The 16,248-nt window shown below is 42.5% G+C and overlaps 1 protein-coding gene across 3 annotated transcripts; it reads right to left on the minus strand.

The window, feature by feature from the left end:
- Positions 1-1,448: 1,448 nt before the first annotated feature.
- On the minus strand, positions 1,449-14,371 carry cd44b (CD44 molecule (IN blood group) b). Of its 3 annotated transcripts, XM_030766410.1 has the most exons (9): positions 14,067-14,371; positions 11,459-11,461; positions 6,800-6,965; positions 6,164-6,300; positions 5,478-5,576; positions 3,949-4,296; positions 2,553-2,636; positions 2,383-2,461; positions 1,449-1,805 (listed from the first exon to the last, which is right to left on the minus strand). In XM_030766410.1, exons 1-9 carry the CDS (start codon positions 14,131-14,133, stop codon positions 1,592-1,594), a joined length of 1,197 nt encoding a protein of 398 aa, XP_030622270.1. In that variant the 5' UTR covers positions 14,134-14,371; the 3' UTR covers positions 1,449-1,591. The 3 variants fall into 3 exon arrangements, with proteins under 3 accessions (XP_030622270.1, XP_030622269.1, XP_030622268.1); XM_030766409.1 differs by lacking the exon at positions 11,459-11,461 and having other exon boundaries at positions 2,553-2,633; XM_030766408.1 differs by lacking the exon at positions 11,459-11,461.
- Between the last annotated feature and the right edge of the window lie 1,877 nt (positions 14,372-16,248).

Here is a 16,248-nt window from a genome sequence, read left to right on the forward strand (position 1 = left end):
AAAGAAAAAAACAAGACTTTTTTGATGTAATAGCCATGATGGTGTTGAGAATTTTAAATCAAATTAATTTTGGGAACAAGAATATGATATGTACAGAAAAAGAGCATCCAAAAGAGCATAAATTAAAATAGTGATATATTTACTTTCAGAAAACAACAATGATAAAGTATATATCTCAGTCCACAGGAGCAATATGAACCATACTCATGATGTTAGTATACGAAGAAGAAAAAAGAGGAAAGTTTCCAGTGACTGCACACACAGACTCCAGAACCACTTGACTAAAAACACTGAAAAGCACACATACTTGACCACATGGTCCAAGTGCTTCAGTTTGTCTGACCCACAACCTGTCTTATCCAAGCACTATTTTTGGAGCTGTATTTGCGGCCAAACTCCCTCGTCTTCCTAATCCCACCCAATTCCTTTCCCACCTCACGACTAAAACCAGCTGAAATGCCCATAAACCCAATTCATTAACCCTTTCTGGATTCTGTCAGTCATCCAGGTCATGGTTATCCAAGAAGGGTTCAGTCAAGGGCAGCTGGATTTGTTTGTAGATTCTTGAAGACATTTCACCTCTCATCCAAGAGGCTTCTTCAGTTCTGACTGACTGGTAAGACGTCCCAGGTTTTTAACCAAGAGAACTAACTACCAAGTCACGTGAATGGCCTTGACAACAACCCCACAGAGGTTAAGTACCTGGGATTCCCCACCAGTCAGTCAGAACTGAAGAAGCCTTTTGGATGAGAGGTGAAATGTCTTCAAGAATCTACAACCAGGTCCAGTTGCCCTTGACTTAACCCTTCTTGGCCTTTCTGGATTCTGCTTTCAAATGCTCCAGGAAGCGCTGAGCCTGAGCCTTGCTCTTTCTTATGGCCACACACATCTGCCATCTAATTGGTAAAAGGCCACGCCCCTGTGCTCTCCCTTTCTATATATCCTATCTTATTTTAAAGGCCACACTCACTACTTTCGTTTTAAGACCCCGTCCACCTTGGGGCTTTAATTATAAAGGCCATCGGGTTTTAAAAGCATGTGCCTATCTGGGTTTTTTGCTTTGAAAGACCACACCAGCAGGGGGCTGTCATTTTGAAGGACACACCCACTAGAGGGCTATCATTTTAAAGGCCACACCCACCTGTGCATTTATTTTTTTTTCAAAGGTTGCGGCGATATGGACCTTTGTATCAAAGACCATACCCCTGCAGGAATTTTTAGAGGTCACATCCATCTAAAAGGAGGGCTTTGTTTTGAGGGACACAACCATCTGTGCTATTATTTTTTAAGGCAATGCCCACCCATCTCCACTTTATAATTATAAACCAAAATAATAAGGGGGGGGGGGGGGGGGGGCAAATAACAGAATATTGAGAAAAATGCTTTGAAAAAGAAAGAATAAAAAAACAGATTGACAGATGGAAACTGTTCTGTCCTAACAATGTCTGCCTTCCCTCCCCAGACCCACTCAGTAGGCAGTGTAGGAGTGTGTTTGGTTCCTTTTCAAGTCAGTCTGCCAATCACTGCAGTCTCTACCTCTTTCTCCGCCTATCTCCCATCTCTCTCTCTCTCTCCATTGGCTCTTCATCTCTCACGCTTGCTGAGTCTTCTCTGGTGACTCCTCCAGGGTGATGACTGTGAACTCCTCTGTGTTTCCATTCTCTTGAATCTTCTCTTTGTTCATGAGGGTGACCATCTCCTGTTCTCTCTCCTGAGCCAGTGAGCTAGACCCGGCCGCCGCTGCACCGTTTCCCTCACTGCTGCCCTTACCACTGATCGTCAAAGTCCTCTGCTTTCCACACCACCTGAGCAAACACACCCCGCATCACACATCTACAGTCAGAACATATGCCTTTACCCATCACACATCTACAGTCAGAACATATGCCTTTACCCATCACACATCTACAGTCAGAACATATGCCTTTACCCACCACACATCTACAGTCAGAACATATGCCTTTACCCATCACACATCTACAGTCAGAACATATGCCTTTACCCACCACACATCTACAGTCAGAACATATGCCTTTACCCATCACACATCTACAGTCAGAACATATGCCTTTACCCACCACACATCTACGGTCAGAACATATGCCTTTACCCACCACACATCTACAGTCAGAACATATGCCTTTACCCATCACACATCTACAGTCAGAACATATGCCTTTACCCACCAATCAGATTCAGAGTGGGCTTTTTTCTGTTGTTTTTATTTTTTTTAAGTGATGCATCTTCCTTAATCTTGTCTAGACAGGGCATAATACTGTGAAAGAATCATACACTACTGTGTAAAACAGTGCGTGAGGACATCCTACTTGGCACAGCAGTGGTCTAGCACCAAATTCACCTCAATCGCCCCCATAGCAGTACCTGTTTCTTGTTGCCACGGCAGCACAGACCAACAGAATGGCACACACTGCCACTATTACTCCCACAATGATCAGCCAATCTGCAAGACAGACATGGGGTTTTTCAAATAATACTGTGCAACTGTGTAGAAGAAAGAAAAAAAGAAAGAAAGAACAAGAGAGAGGCCTTACCTGGTGTGCTGCTGTTCCCCTGACTGGCTGGAGTTGGGGCAGCATTGACATTCATTCTACCTCTGCGAGGACCTCCTGCTACTGCTTGATATGGAGCAACAGCATAATAAGGGAGAGAGAGAGAGATAGAGACAGAGACAGAGAGGGGATGGATTTGAATGAGATCTTGAATGCTCATACAATCACACACTCAGAACTCATTTGACAGTGACTTCATATTCCTGTGGAGGACAGGTGGGTGGGGCTTCAGAAAGACAACTCATTTGGAGGAATATTAAAAAAGAAAAAAAAGAGAGGAATTTCAGAGAACATGCTTAAAAATTGAGTTCAGTGATTATGTCACTGGTTCAATGTATGAGGACACGCTATTCGTTCTGACTGAAGGAAAACATACAGTAGCCTTAATGAATCTGGTTCCACGTATCTGAATGTAGATTTACACTGAGCTAGTGTGGCATGTGTCATGTACCAGTTTAAATTTCACACTCTGTCATGCAGACTATAGTTAAGAAGAAACAGCAACAAAATCATGAAAAAAGGAAACATAAAAATAAAATAAAATTGGACTGGACATTTCTATTTAAGATTTTCTGATTTGAAAACAAGTGAAGATTGAAAATGTGTAAAACAAAAAATTTCGAGGCAAATAAAACATTTGTAAGGTTTCTGAGCACTCCCCACCTAACAGCAGAGGGCAGCTGCAGCTCTTGGGCAACCCAAGAGAAGAAACGGAAACTTTGAAACTTTGCAATGTGCAAACTGCAGAGTTGTTCATGCTGTCAGAGATCTCTATCACATTCCTGTTCACATGAACAGCAGCAGGAAGTGTCGAAATAAAACCCATCTCTGAAATTTCTAGAGTGAACCATAAACTTTTGTGAAACTTTGGAGAGTGTGTAATAAAAGTTTTTGAACGTGGTCATGTTGAGGAGTTAGTTAAAGATAATTGTAGCTGGCAAATTTACTATAGAGGATATTATTTGATTATTTATATATATAAAAAATGGTCCTAATAAAACTAAACAGTCATTTTACAATAACTGGTTTATATTTTCATATAGCCATGCTCTGTAATCATGATGCTGTGAATGTGATATAATAAATGTGTGTTTACAGCGCTCTTCAAGGAAATGGGATATTACTCAACCTTCAACAAGAGGTAAGTGTGGGTGTGGCATTCTCAATATTTAGAGTTTATCAGAAAAGAGATTCCAAAAAGACATGTTCCATGCTATTTTAGACTTACTATTCACGTCCTAAATCAATAAATTAACAAATACATACATACATACACACATACATAGATACATACACACACATGCATGCATGCATGCATACATGTGCAGACTGACTTACGAGTTAGTTGAAGAAAAGTGAATAAGGTATGAGACTGTACCGGATTCTGTCAGCTTTGTGTACACTTGTGTTGTCTCTTCGGGTTTGGCTGGCAACTCAACAGTGGACAGCTCTGTTCCCTCTACACCAGAGCCCTCCTGGGTCGTACTGTTGGGCTGCTCAGTTTCTAAGATATTCTCTTTCTCTGTGAAGGGGATGCTCTCTGGGTCTTCCATGTCAGGTGCCGTTCCGGCTCCTGCAGTAGTGGTGAGGTCCAGCTTGTCCTCGGGTGTGGCAGTGAACCCCTCAACCGAAGTCTCGATCACAGAGACGTCGCTGTTGTCCAGAACAGCTGTCAGAGTGGTGGTGTCCTGAAGATCCTCTGTAAGTGAGTCTATCTCTAGGGTGTCTGTTTAGCATTACACAGAGACATAACATCAGCCGGCATTAAACATTCACAGTGGTAATGCATCATACTTTAGCAATATTATAAGACTGTAACAAGGACAGTATAAATAATAGGTTTGCAGTGAAAGAGGTCATAGAAGCTGTTTAACCAGATTCTAAGGTTAATGTGATTACACAGTTCAGTATACTCAGGACTGATTTTTAATTCTTTCAAAAAATCTTCTCCTGCATCAGAATAAACTAAACTTAAAATATTGGCATTGTTTGTAAGAGTCAAGTTGGACTGATCCATCTGAAGTTATGTTCATAGAAACAGTTTTTTTTTTTCAACAGAGTTTAGTCCATCTGTTTTCTGTTTTTTTTGTTTGTTTGTTTTGTTAATTTGTTTGTCCAGAAAGATGTTTGTTCCGCACATACAGAGTAAAAAGCTTGTACGTAACGAAGTCAGAGTGTTTACTCTGTGGAACACACTTAACACTCTCAGGGCTTCTTTTAACACTGGTGAATCTGTTCTGCAGTTAATAATCTCAGACTGTGAATGACCAGTTCTTTGCGAATTATGATCAGTGTCAGAAAAACTGACAGTTTATTCACGCGCATACCTCTGTTCTTCGTCTTCAAAGGCTTTGCGAATGTGAAATATGACCACCAAAGATATGAGAAAAGTCTCTTTGTGGATTAAATAATTTTTGAAGCACAGCGGTGCGAGGGGAATTTATGTCTTTTATGTATATTAAAAGCGCGTGGAAGATTGCAGGCGACACCCTGCGCTAATGAGTGAACTGCAGGGGCCGAGTGGGAATTAAAGACTCAACAGTGATTGTGTTTTCATCGCGGTTAGCTAACACCAACATTGACACACCCATACATCAAGTGTTGGTCTCCTCTGTCTAGTATCTCTAGACTGAATCTTGCACAAGTTTTTATATGCCACAGATTGTCACGCTTTGTTTTGATTTATCAGAAGAACAAAAAGGTCTTTCAGACGTATTCAGAAAAGGGCCATCGATATTCCTGCTTATCTTATTATGGTATTAATTTAATTAATTTTTATCTTCAATACCTGTCTGCAGTTCAGAACTTTTTGCACGTCATCCGTGCCGACTGTGCAAACAGTTGTTAGCGTTTTGAAAGCTGGTCACATCTGATGATGTTACAGATAAAACGCTGATGAATCCTTACCTGTGGCATTCGAAGATTCGTTAGGGCTACGTGCAGGATTGCTGTCCATTAGAACCGAGTCAAAGCTAATTTTTGCTTCACAGTTCTCGTCTGATGTATCTGTTTTTTTTTTAAAAAAAAAAAGATTAATGGCCGTTAATACAGAGGGAGCAGATGTATTGATATTGTCATGTCTTATACAGCCGATATAGCCTGTTCGACTGATCGTCTGATCAGATAAAATTCTGCAAAGTGATTAAACATTACCTCCATGACTTCATGAATGATAAGATTTAAAATCAGCAAGCCTATGTATCTGTGCTTGTCACGTTGACGTCACCGAGAAGTTTTATATAATTCGTTGTAGTTAATTATGCTCAATAAACGATTATGAAATCAAGGCCATTGGCGTATCAACCTCTAATTCTTAGAAGGTCTGTGCATTGGCTTCTCTGAATTCATTCCTTCTGAATCCTGAAAATGCTGTAAAAGTTGAGTAAATACTAGGACGTTGTCATCCTGAATGACTGAATTGGCTGTAATCACTCATAGCTATTCAAATATTTCGGTTTTTATAGAGTTCGGTGATGTAAATAATATTTGATAAATGGTTATTAAGTAAATTCCAAAGGTAATGCCGCTTGGATTGATCGTTCATGTTGTACGGGCATTGATACAGCATTAATTCTCTTTGATAAGGAGCACACCTGAGGAGTTGTAACAGTACGCGTCGTACTTGAGCATGTCTCCGTGCTGGAAAAGAACGCCCGTGTTATTTGCGGCACAGTTTGGATGCGCAGCTTGTCGTAAAATGGAGACGTTTCTATTGTTAATCCAGCCATATCTGAAACGACAGGACAACAATGAACGTATATCACTCAGCCACAAAACATTCAGAAAAAATTGTAAATTTAACAGTTATGTCTGATTTCAGTGAAGCTAAATGGGAATAATGTCTAATCTTTCATAATTGTTTATGCATTATTGTCCTGCAAACTGTTCATTTACACATTCTCGTGAATGTACTAATTTGTGCCAAAATATTCATGATAAATGCATGACATTCAGCTCACATTTAATTTGCCACATTAAATTGCTTGGGCAAACAGTGAAAAGTGATACTGGGATTTAGGAGGTCACGTTTCGGAGTGATGTGTTATGGCTCCAAGGTTTACAGTGGTTTACAGCGTGTGGGGCTGTGCTGTAGCTATGTTTAAGGTGTTTTGTGGGTGAGGGTTAAAGTGGAGTAGCTGTGTTTACAGTGTTTTGTGCATGGGGTTTACAGTCTGTGGGGCTGTGCTGTAGGTGTTTTGTTGAGAACTGAGGGGTATGGGGTAGCTGACCTGCATGTCTCAAAGCCTTTGTAGTATGCTTTGGTCACTTGCTCCTCATTGGCGAGTTCAGTGCCGAGTTCCGCACACAGAGTCTGGGCATCATCAAAACGCAGACTGTACCTGCCACTACCCTCCACCAGAAACACACCAGCATAGCTGCAGCTACGCGATCGCACTACAGCAAAAGAGACAGAGAGAGAGAGAGAATTGTTATCATGGTGCATTTCCTAACAGTTACTTCAGTTTGTGTGTTGCACAGTTTTTTCCTGCATGACCCCTCCATGATTCTAGTGTCTGAGCCTTATGTTAGAAGCAGAAAATAAAAAGTGTTAGCACATGACCACATGGTGTATTACTGTGAGAATACGTTCGCACTGCTCAAGTCACCCAGCATTGCTACTTGAACATTACTGAAGTGACACTGCTGAGTATCCAAAGATCAGAGGTCAGAGTTTAGAGGCCAGAATAGATACAAGATTAATAAAGATTTGATTTAAAGAAAAAAAGAAAGAAAGAAAGAAATGGAAAAAATAAAGAGCCCAAGCTGTGTGGTATTTGAAAGCAGCATTAACTGAAGTAGCGCAGTGTTCAGTTTTAGCCACTGTTTTGTGAAGTTTTATCATGGCTGTTGCTCTCTTCATCAGCTAACTGACATGCAGTAAACCACAGTTGCAGTAGATTTTGGAAGGAGACCTAAATTAAACACACTCAAACACAAACATTCTGTCCTCCAGCTGTCTAAGTGAACAGAACTGCTAGGAGCAGAAAGTATGCATATTGTCTCATTAAAATGAGGCTGACTCACTAAACACATACAAAAAAAACCCCAAAACACAAAAACAACTGTCTGTCTGTCAGTCTATCTGTCTGTCTCTCTCTCTCTCTCTCTCTCTCTCTCTCTCTCTCTCCCCGTCTAATAGTTTAAAAATTTAAAAAGCCATACATCTAAGGTCAGACATTGGAATTTTTTGTGGGATGAACACATCAAATCAAGAAATAAGTCTTAAGTTTCCACTGATGCACAGCAATAAGTCACCTTTCCACACATGGCCATTGAGGTTATTTTAACTAAATATGTGGCATTCACGTGTTCCCTAACCTTCAGTTTACTCAGAGCAGGTTGATTTTACACTCCCTGACACACACACACACACACACACACACACACACGGAGACAGAGAGAGAGAGGGAGAGAAACACACTCGCAGTAGTATCAGTATCAACCCATTTTAGTCTTTGAATACATGTTCAAATTCATAACAGAACAGTTAAATCAATACAATCTCAAAAATTTTTCTGCTAAACTTATGATGCCTCTATGGTAACAGCCTCCAGTATTGTGCTCTTCCTGTCAGCTGAAGACATTCTAGATACTCAGAAACCCATGGAATTCTTGTATCAACCCATATGAACCATAGGTAGTTGGCATCAGCTAGGACAGACAATGATGCCTTTGTTTAGACTGTAATTTTATTAGACCTGTATGTATAGATACAGAGAGAGAGAGAAAAAGAGAGAGACAGAGAGAGTATATGAAAGATCACAGTCAAGTTTCACTGCATTGCCTACAGGGATTTTACTCCCCTGACAGGGTTTTCTTGTGTGTGTTGTGCTGGTAACAGCCCACTCCTGTTAGGTCCTTTTCTCCTCCGTCACCATGGCCACCCATTCCCTAGCCACATGCACCCTCAGGCTTTCACATGTAAACTCTCAAAACATCAGGGCTTCTCTTCAGGGCATGTTCTTTATTCACATTCACACGCACAACTTCATTCACATCAGCTCAGAAATGCCAACTTTGACTTTGCTGAATTTTTGCTCTTATATCTTGTCTGTCTGGATTCTCGCTCAACCTCAACCTCATGCACCGTGTCCCTTACTCAGTGATGAACTGTCATAACTCACTGGAAATACCTCATGTCAAATCTTGACTCTATTATCTGCCCCTGAAGTAATTAGTGCAGCAATAATTTTTGAAAGGGTAGTTTCAGTTATGACAGGAACTGCAGTCTGTCTGCATCAACTTCACATGAGCCACCGTTTCCCTTTCCTTTGCCCTTCCCCTGTCTTTATTTATATCTGTATCTGTGGTCAAGTCATCCTCCACACAAAATGTCACCTCTCAAGCTCTGTCACCATGGAGAGTGTTGACACCAAGTAACTATGACAACAGACACAAACATTAGTCAGTGGATGGCTGAACCGTGGGAGCATCTTTCCATCTCAGGAGAGAAAGGGAGACAGGTAGGCAGACAGACAGACAGACAGGCAGACAGACAGACAGACAAGCACAGATGAGGAAAAAGAGGCTAACTTTGAGGTCCAGAGTCGGGCAGATGAACCCATCCACAGAGCAAAGGGAGAGTCTGCTTAAATTTTACAGCACTTCCTTTCTCAGTCAGACTCCTTTCAGCTGTAAAGATTCATTCAGTAAATTGGATCTTGCTCCACAAGGCTTAGACACAGTCTAAGGTCCCTACATGCTGTGTCTGATATTGTGTGAGTGTTATCTTTTATGGGTATGAATTACCATAACATGTATGACTTTGAGTAATGACCCATGGATATTGTAGTTCATACTGACGACTAAGGGAACAACTGAGTGGTAACGTCTGCAGCAGTCCTGTGGTCTCTATCACTTTTTTCCATTTTAATAGTGGAATAGCAATTTCTACAAAAGCCTAAAATGCCCCGATGAGTGACATTGGTGTCACCGCGGTCACAAAGCCACCTGGTTCATTTGGCATGGTAACAAATGAGTGACCGTGAGTTCCATCCATGCTGAATGCATTGGTGTACAGTGGGAATGCCATCTGATGGCACGCAGCAAAATTTTCAGAGTTGATTTTCCGGTGTTAAGCAAAAGTGTTAAATATAGAGTTGAATTGACACTGTAAAAATATGATTTAACACTGAAGGAATCAATTACATAAGAGAGTTGGTGTCACTGAGAAGTTTTGGAGATTCAACTCATACTACAGAGTTATGAACCCAGTGTAGCAAGCAGATAACACTTTCTGGTGTTAAGCAGAGTAAATTTTTAAGTATGCACAGAATTATTTTAACACTGCATCCGAGTTGTATTATTAACACTTTAGGAAGTGTTAAATTAACGCTGCAACAATTGGGACAAAATAAACACCAGTGTTATAGTGTTAAAATGAATTCTCTCAGAGTAGATTTAACACTATAAAATTTGCTGTGTATGCAGTCAACGTTTTCACCTTGGCAAAACAATTATCTTGTCATTATATCACAATTATCTCATGAGAGCAATTTATCAAACACAAACCAATCCACGCTGAAAACTGCAGACAGTGGTAAACATTGAGGGTGGGATGACTATTGCCATGCCATCACTCAGAGCCCAGGCAGCCAAATGAAACAGGACAGTGTTCTCAGGTTGCACCAGATGACAGTTGAGGAAAGTGTTTCTCTCGATTGTGTTGTCTTGGCTAGTGCTTTAAGCTCGCTTTACACAAACAAATCTGCAGCACAGGGTAGCTGAAGAGAGAGAAAGCCACCCTTGGTCACTGTGATTTTGTCCCAGAGATCAAAGCCAAAGTTTGGGTAAAACTCCTCACTGCACCCTTCCAAGGTGTCACTGTTAATGTGCCAAATGAGCAGTCCTTTGAGTCCATACAAAGGGCAGGATCCCACTTGGCCAAAGCTCTGACTACCAAAGGCTCCATTGTGTCTTAATATAGCTGAAAAGGACTGTGCAGCATGTAAAGGGTTCAGAAGAGTGACAGAGGAGGGGAGGGTGAGAGAGGGTGTGGGGTGGGAGGGGGTTCTGGGTGCTGGGGGGGTGTTCCAGTGAGTTTGGGCCCGCATGTCCAGCTGCTCTCTGGAATAGGCTCTTTCTTAAACCTGAATGTACGTGCACACACACACACACACACACACACACTGACCAGCCTCCTTCTTTATCCTTGTTATTAACAGCTCATCACACATGATATTGTTGTCTGTCAGGTCTCACACAGGTGTGTGTGCATATACTTGTGAGTGTGTGTGTGTGTGTGTGTGTGTGTGTGTGTGTGTGAGAGAGAGAGAGAGAGAGAAAGAGAGGGACAGAGAAAGATGATGATAATGTGTGTTGAGTTTGTGTGTAACTTGGGAATAGTGCTCCGTCAGCAGACCTGCACTGGCTTGTCTTTACTCTGATGGTCATGGGTTTGCACACAGAAGGAGCAAGTGAAACTTGAGATCACTAAACTCAGCCAAGCAAAGTCACCTGAAGGACTCAGGCTCCTGTTTTCCCGCTTTCATTGTTCCCCAAGACTTCAGCATTAAGAGAAGCTGCCTTTCACATATCTCCAATAAACACAGAACTTTTCTTTCATGTTTTTTCTTCAGTTTGCGCTTAAACTCTGACACATGTTGCACTTCCCAATCTCTGGTCTAGATTCTGTTTTCCATGCATGTGAACTGTGCGTAAAACCGCTATGACACATGATCCACACTGTGAGAGAAAGCCGTAAACTCTAAAACCTTACCCACACTGTAAATGCTTATGCATGCGCATGTGAAAGCTGGTTTTCACTGGAAAAAAATCTCCCGAGCAAACTGAGCCATGCATACACAGGCTCTGGTTTTCTCTGATAGAACATGTAGGGTTTGGCTGAGAGACTGTGTGTGGCATTCATATACGCTTCAGCAGAACACCTTCTGCAGGCTACAAAGGAGGCAGTGTGTGTTACGGGCAGCAGAGACACAGGTAGGGGGGTTGTGTAAGAGCCAGCCGCTCACAAGAAGCCCTTAAAAAAGGAAATAAATAGGTTTAAGAGTAGATTGGCAAACACTGCCAGCCTGAAAGGCTAAATTCCTCTCATCCCTTTCTGATCGGTTTAAATGCAAATCAGCATCAGAGAGTGAGATAGCAGAAATGTGATGATTTTTGGGGGGTGGGGGTGGGGGGGTGGGGGGGGGGGGGGGTTGGGGCTGAAGAGAGGGACGGAATTTTTGCATCCCCTGGCTCGGACAGAAGGGGTGGTCCGTAATGGGCAAACACGTGTCTGTGGGGTTGGGGTGGCGGCTAGAGCTGCTCTCTGCTGTACTGGGCACAAGCGCTCTTTGTGGGCCCGTACAGTCTGACCACGGAGCCCCGCTCACCTTGAAATGTGACACTGCAGGTAGGCAAGCAAACTCAAAGCCCAGGCACAAGGGGGACTTCGAAGGGGGTGGTGTGTGCATGCGTGTGTGTGTGTGTGTGTAAGGGGGTTTAGAAGGTATGGAGGGAGCCCAGTCCACTCTGCACATACCTGAGACCAGAACTCTAATCAATCGCGTCTTGTCTCGCCCAGCAGCCAGTTTGAACTTTGTAGGATGCTTGACCATAATCTGCGCATGGTTTAAACTTGTTTTTGGCCAACACACACACACACACAAACACACACACACACACACACGCGCGCGCACACACACACACACACACACACACACACAATCAATCAGTCATCATATTTCTGTGAGGTGTAGAGGTCAGTGACATTGTCTGATGTTTTTATGGATTTATTTGACTTGGAAACAACACTGATCTTGAGAGACTAGTTTGATTATTAACAAAAACTGTTCTGTTTCCTGCATTTCTATGCTTGGCTATGGCTTAGACATAGGGTCAGAGAAGGGCTTAGATGAACTATCAGCAATGAGTAGATCTGAGTAAATTTTCCTTGTCTGTGGTGTCCCGCATAACACACCCTCCTTTCAGCGTCAACAGAAACCGTTTATTGAAAAAAAAATAAGAAAAGCATGTTTTGCACACAACAGGTGTCACTTTCAATACACCTATGGACTCCAACTGAAATTTTCCACTAAGAGTCAAACTCTCTCTCTCACTCTCTCTCTCTCTCTCTCCCTCTTGATCTTTCCTGCTCAACTCCCTCCTTTAAGACAGAATTTCAAGGTCATTTCTGCTACAACGATAAGTCTGTGCAGAAACACAGCAGAACCCTGTGAGTCAACCCTGGTTTTGTCCACAGTAATGTGATTCTTAGAGCCACAGGGCTGTGGTTTTAATGAGGTTCTCTATGGCACTAATAGAAGCCCACTCTCCGCTTTACAGGTCCAGGCCTCAGCTAACAGGAATCACTACATGACCTCTTCCAGACATCCAATTAGTGTGTGTGCGTGTGTGTGTGTGTGTTCAGGCGGAGCTCTGTGCAGTCTTGGATCACAGCTCTGTTTTCTGTGTCAATCAGCCTTAGGGCAAAATCAGAGCAGCACACGCATTTCCACGAGAGAAATCTCAACATATTAGCCCAGTCTTCAGTCGGCCTCAGAGGGTTATATGTTCTCTCTTTCCCATACACACACACACACATGCACACACACAGACACGCACGCGCAGACACATGCATATACACACTCATCACATGCACACACACACACACTCATCACATGGAAAGTACAAAGATCTAACCACAGAAATAACATCCTACAGCTCTGCTCTTGTTTGCCTTTTAAGTATTGAGATTTACAGCCACTGTCCACTGGTGGGATTTTTGGCTTTCAGCCACAGCAGAAGCACATAGACCCCTCCACCCCTCCCCTCATCCCCTCACACCCTCCTAAATTCACAGACCCACAGACCCAGACCTGTTTGATTCAAAACCTGCTCTTTCTGAAACACTACGGAAAGGCACAATTCAAAGAAAGAAAGAAAGAAAGAAAGAGGAAGTGAGAATCTATACATTTCCTATATGATAAAATTGTCAGAAACACTTCCAGTGGGAGCTGAGTTTTGAGCTGATTTCCATTAGATCAGAGTAATGAACATGGGTTATATGAAGGATAGTCTATTAGATCAGAGTAATGAACATGGGTTATATGAAGGATAGTCACAAAACAGTAACAGGTGATGGAGTGAATAACAAAAGATTAAACATCAAGATTTCTCACTCCTGCTTTCTCATTCTCCATCTCCATCTCCATCTCTGTCTCTCTCTCTGTCTCTCTCTCCCTCTCTCTCTCTCATGCTGTCTCTCTCTCTGGCGAGTCAGTAGCCATTTCCTTTGTGTCTGTTTAGGCTGCCAGACGCTACGCTGTCTGTGCTAGTGCATGCTACCATGCCGGTTTCATTTATTCTCCAGCCTCACACAGAAAACACTCACATGCTCACACATGCTTCTCTGTCCAATCTTTCACTTATGACTCCTCACAACAAGAGGAATTAACAAAGGGCCATTACTCTGCTATGTTCAACAGATAAAAGGATAGACAGTAAAAATCCTTTTCTCCTCTCTTCTAATTCCCAGAGGCAAAGCCCCCTCACCTTGAGTGCTGGCTGCTGATGAGGAGGCCAGTAGTCCAAAGGTGCCCACCAGAAGTAGCATCCACATCCTGGGCTGTAGGTGAGTGAAAAGTGAAGATAAGGCTGTTGTAGTGGTCTTTCCTGTGCTCCTCTGTCTTCTCGCTGTGTCAAGAGTGACGCTGTTCAGATAGAGTGAGTGAGTGGGAGAGAGAGAGGGGTAGAGAGAGAGGCAGAGAGAGAGTGAATCCAAAGCACGGAGGGGAGTTTTTGTTGTAAATTGGTGTCCACAGCTCTTTGAAGGACTGCTAGACTTTGCCCAACTTTTTCTGGTCTGTGCGTGTAAGGGAAGCGCTCACAGACGCTAGTGACACAGGCAGACGAAGAGAGAGAGAGAGAGAGTAGCGTACAGACACACACCCATCTGCCACTCCCTCGCTCTTACTCACACACACGCACACACCCTCTCTCTCTCTCTCTCTCTCTCTCTCTTTTCTGTTCCCAGCAGACTCAGTCCCTGCAGTTTTATTGCTTCTGACAGTGTTTTTTTATCTTTCAATGCTCTCTCTCTCTCTCTCTCTCTCTCTCTCTTTCTCTCTCTCTCTCTCTCTCTCTCTCTCCTTCTCTCTCTCTCTCTCTCTCTCTCCACATACACAGTTACTGAGAGCGCATCTGGTCTTTTGTAAATTCATCTCCTTTCTCAGTTCACCTCCTTTTCTTCCTGCCTGCCCCTCAGTCCGCTGGTCGTAGCTCAGATTAAAAGGAGAGCTCTGTTAGCCCATCAAAGTCAGCTCCTCTCAGCCAAGCGGAGGGAACCCCCCTGTAGGACTACATAATGATCCAGCCGCATGGATTCACACATAGTCACATAGTTGTGTAAGGACAGTTCTGAGCACAGAGTCTGTGTTCAGTACGAGGGTCACAGGCAGTATTTGATCGGTTATCTGAGGACCAACACAAAAGCTTTTACCTCTTCTCTTATAGCAACCATTCCAAAATCAGCTGCTGTAATTAGTCAAAGAAAGACTTGGTGGTCAGATTCACAATGCTGGGAAAAGACAAAGTGAGCCAAACACTGTTCTCTGCTCGTTGCTTTGAATAAAGTAATTGTCCTCGTCGTTTATGGGGCTACCCTCAGTGTTAATGAACCATCTTATAACGAAGATAAAAGACAAAATGAGACTAATTTACAAACGGTAAGACTGCCAATACGATTTTCCATTCGTTCATTCAGTCACTGAAAAATATCAGTGCCTGCGTGAAATTTAGCACAGATTCACCTCATGTTGGAATACTAAAGACACAGATTCACCTCATGTTGGAGTATTAAAGGCACAGATAAGAGAACAACATTGGTTTCATAATCACAGTCTGAAAAAGGATTGTAGCTTACAGCTAGAAAAACACATAGCTCCTCTAAATGCTACAATAATCCTCTTTTTTTCTTCTCCTTCCTCTTCTTCTTTTGTGTGTGTTTCTGACCTTTTGACACGATGAGAAAGGGAAACAATTATAGTTCATTTTATTGGCTTGTGGAGGTCCAAGCCATAGGAACAATTCGGATATGTCTGTCTCTAGAAGTAAACCCCATGCTCCTATACAACCCTGTCCCCCTTCACTCTAACTCCCAAGAAGAGACAAGGCCACCTGACACCCAAGCGTTTTAACACTACAACCAACACCTGTAAGGCTTTCACAACCTTTAAGAGAATTGACCAGAAGGTACTGAGTCAAATGGCCTTGTATTCAGCTGTTCTGACTGAGAGGACCGAACAATGGAGTGAACTCCCTAAAACTCCACATGTCTGGACCTGCCCTCCTTTCTGGACTGATGATTGTACACTTTATCCTTCTGATTAAAGAAAGAAGACTTTGGATTCACACAGATCTAACTATAGCTAGAGGCTGAATGGAGTTTCAGTTTATTTTTGACTTGATGAGAGTTCCTGGGTAAAATCAAGAGCGCTGTAGAAAAACATCATTACAGCATTGTAGACATCCCCTCCGCTTACGGTACAACTTCACAGATTTCACACATGCTCACTTCCTTTTTCCTGCGTTACCATGGTGAAGAATATCTGTTTTTTTCTCCATGGTTATAAGAAGGAGTCATAAATAAACATCATGATGTTTGTCAAACAGACACGGCTGCAACAATGAAAAGTGCCTGAACGGAAACACTGAATTTTCACAGTACATTCTTTAG

Source organism: Chanos chanos, chromosome 2 (assembly GCF_902362185.1).
Source record: "Chanos chanos chromosome 2, fChaCha1.1, whole genome shotgun sequence".
NCBI lineage: Eukaryota > Metazoa > Chordata > Actinopteri > Gonorynchiformes > Chanidae > Chanos > Chanos chanos.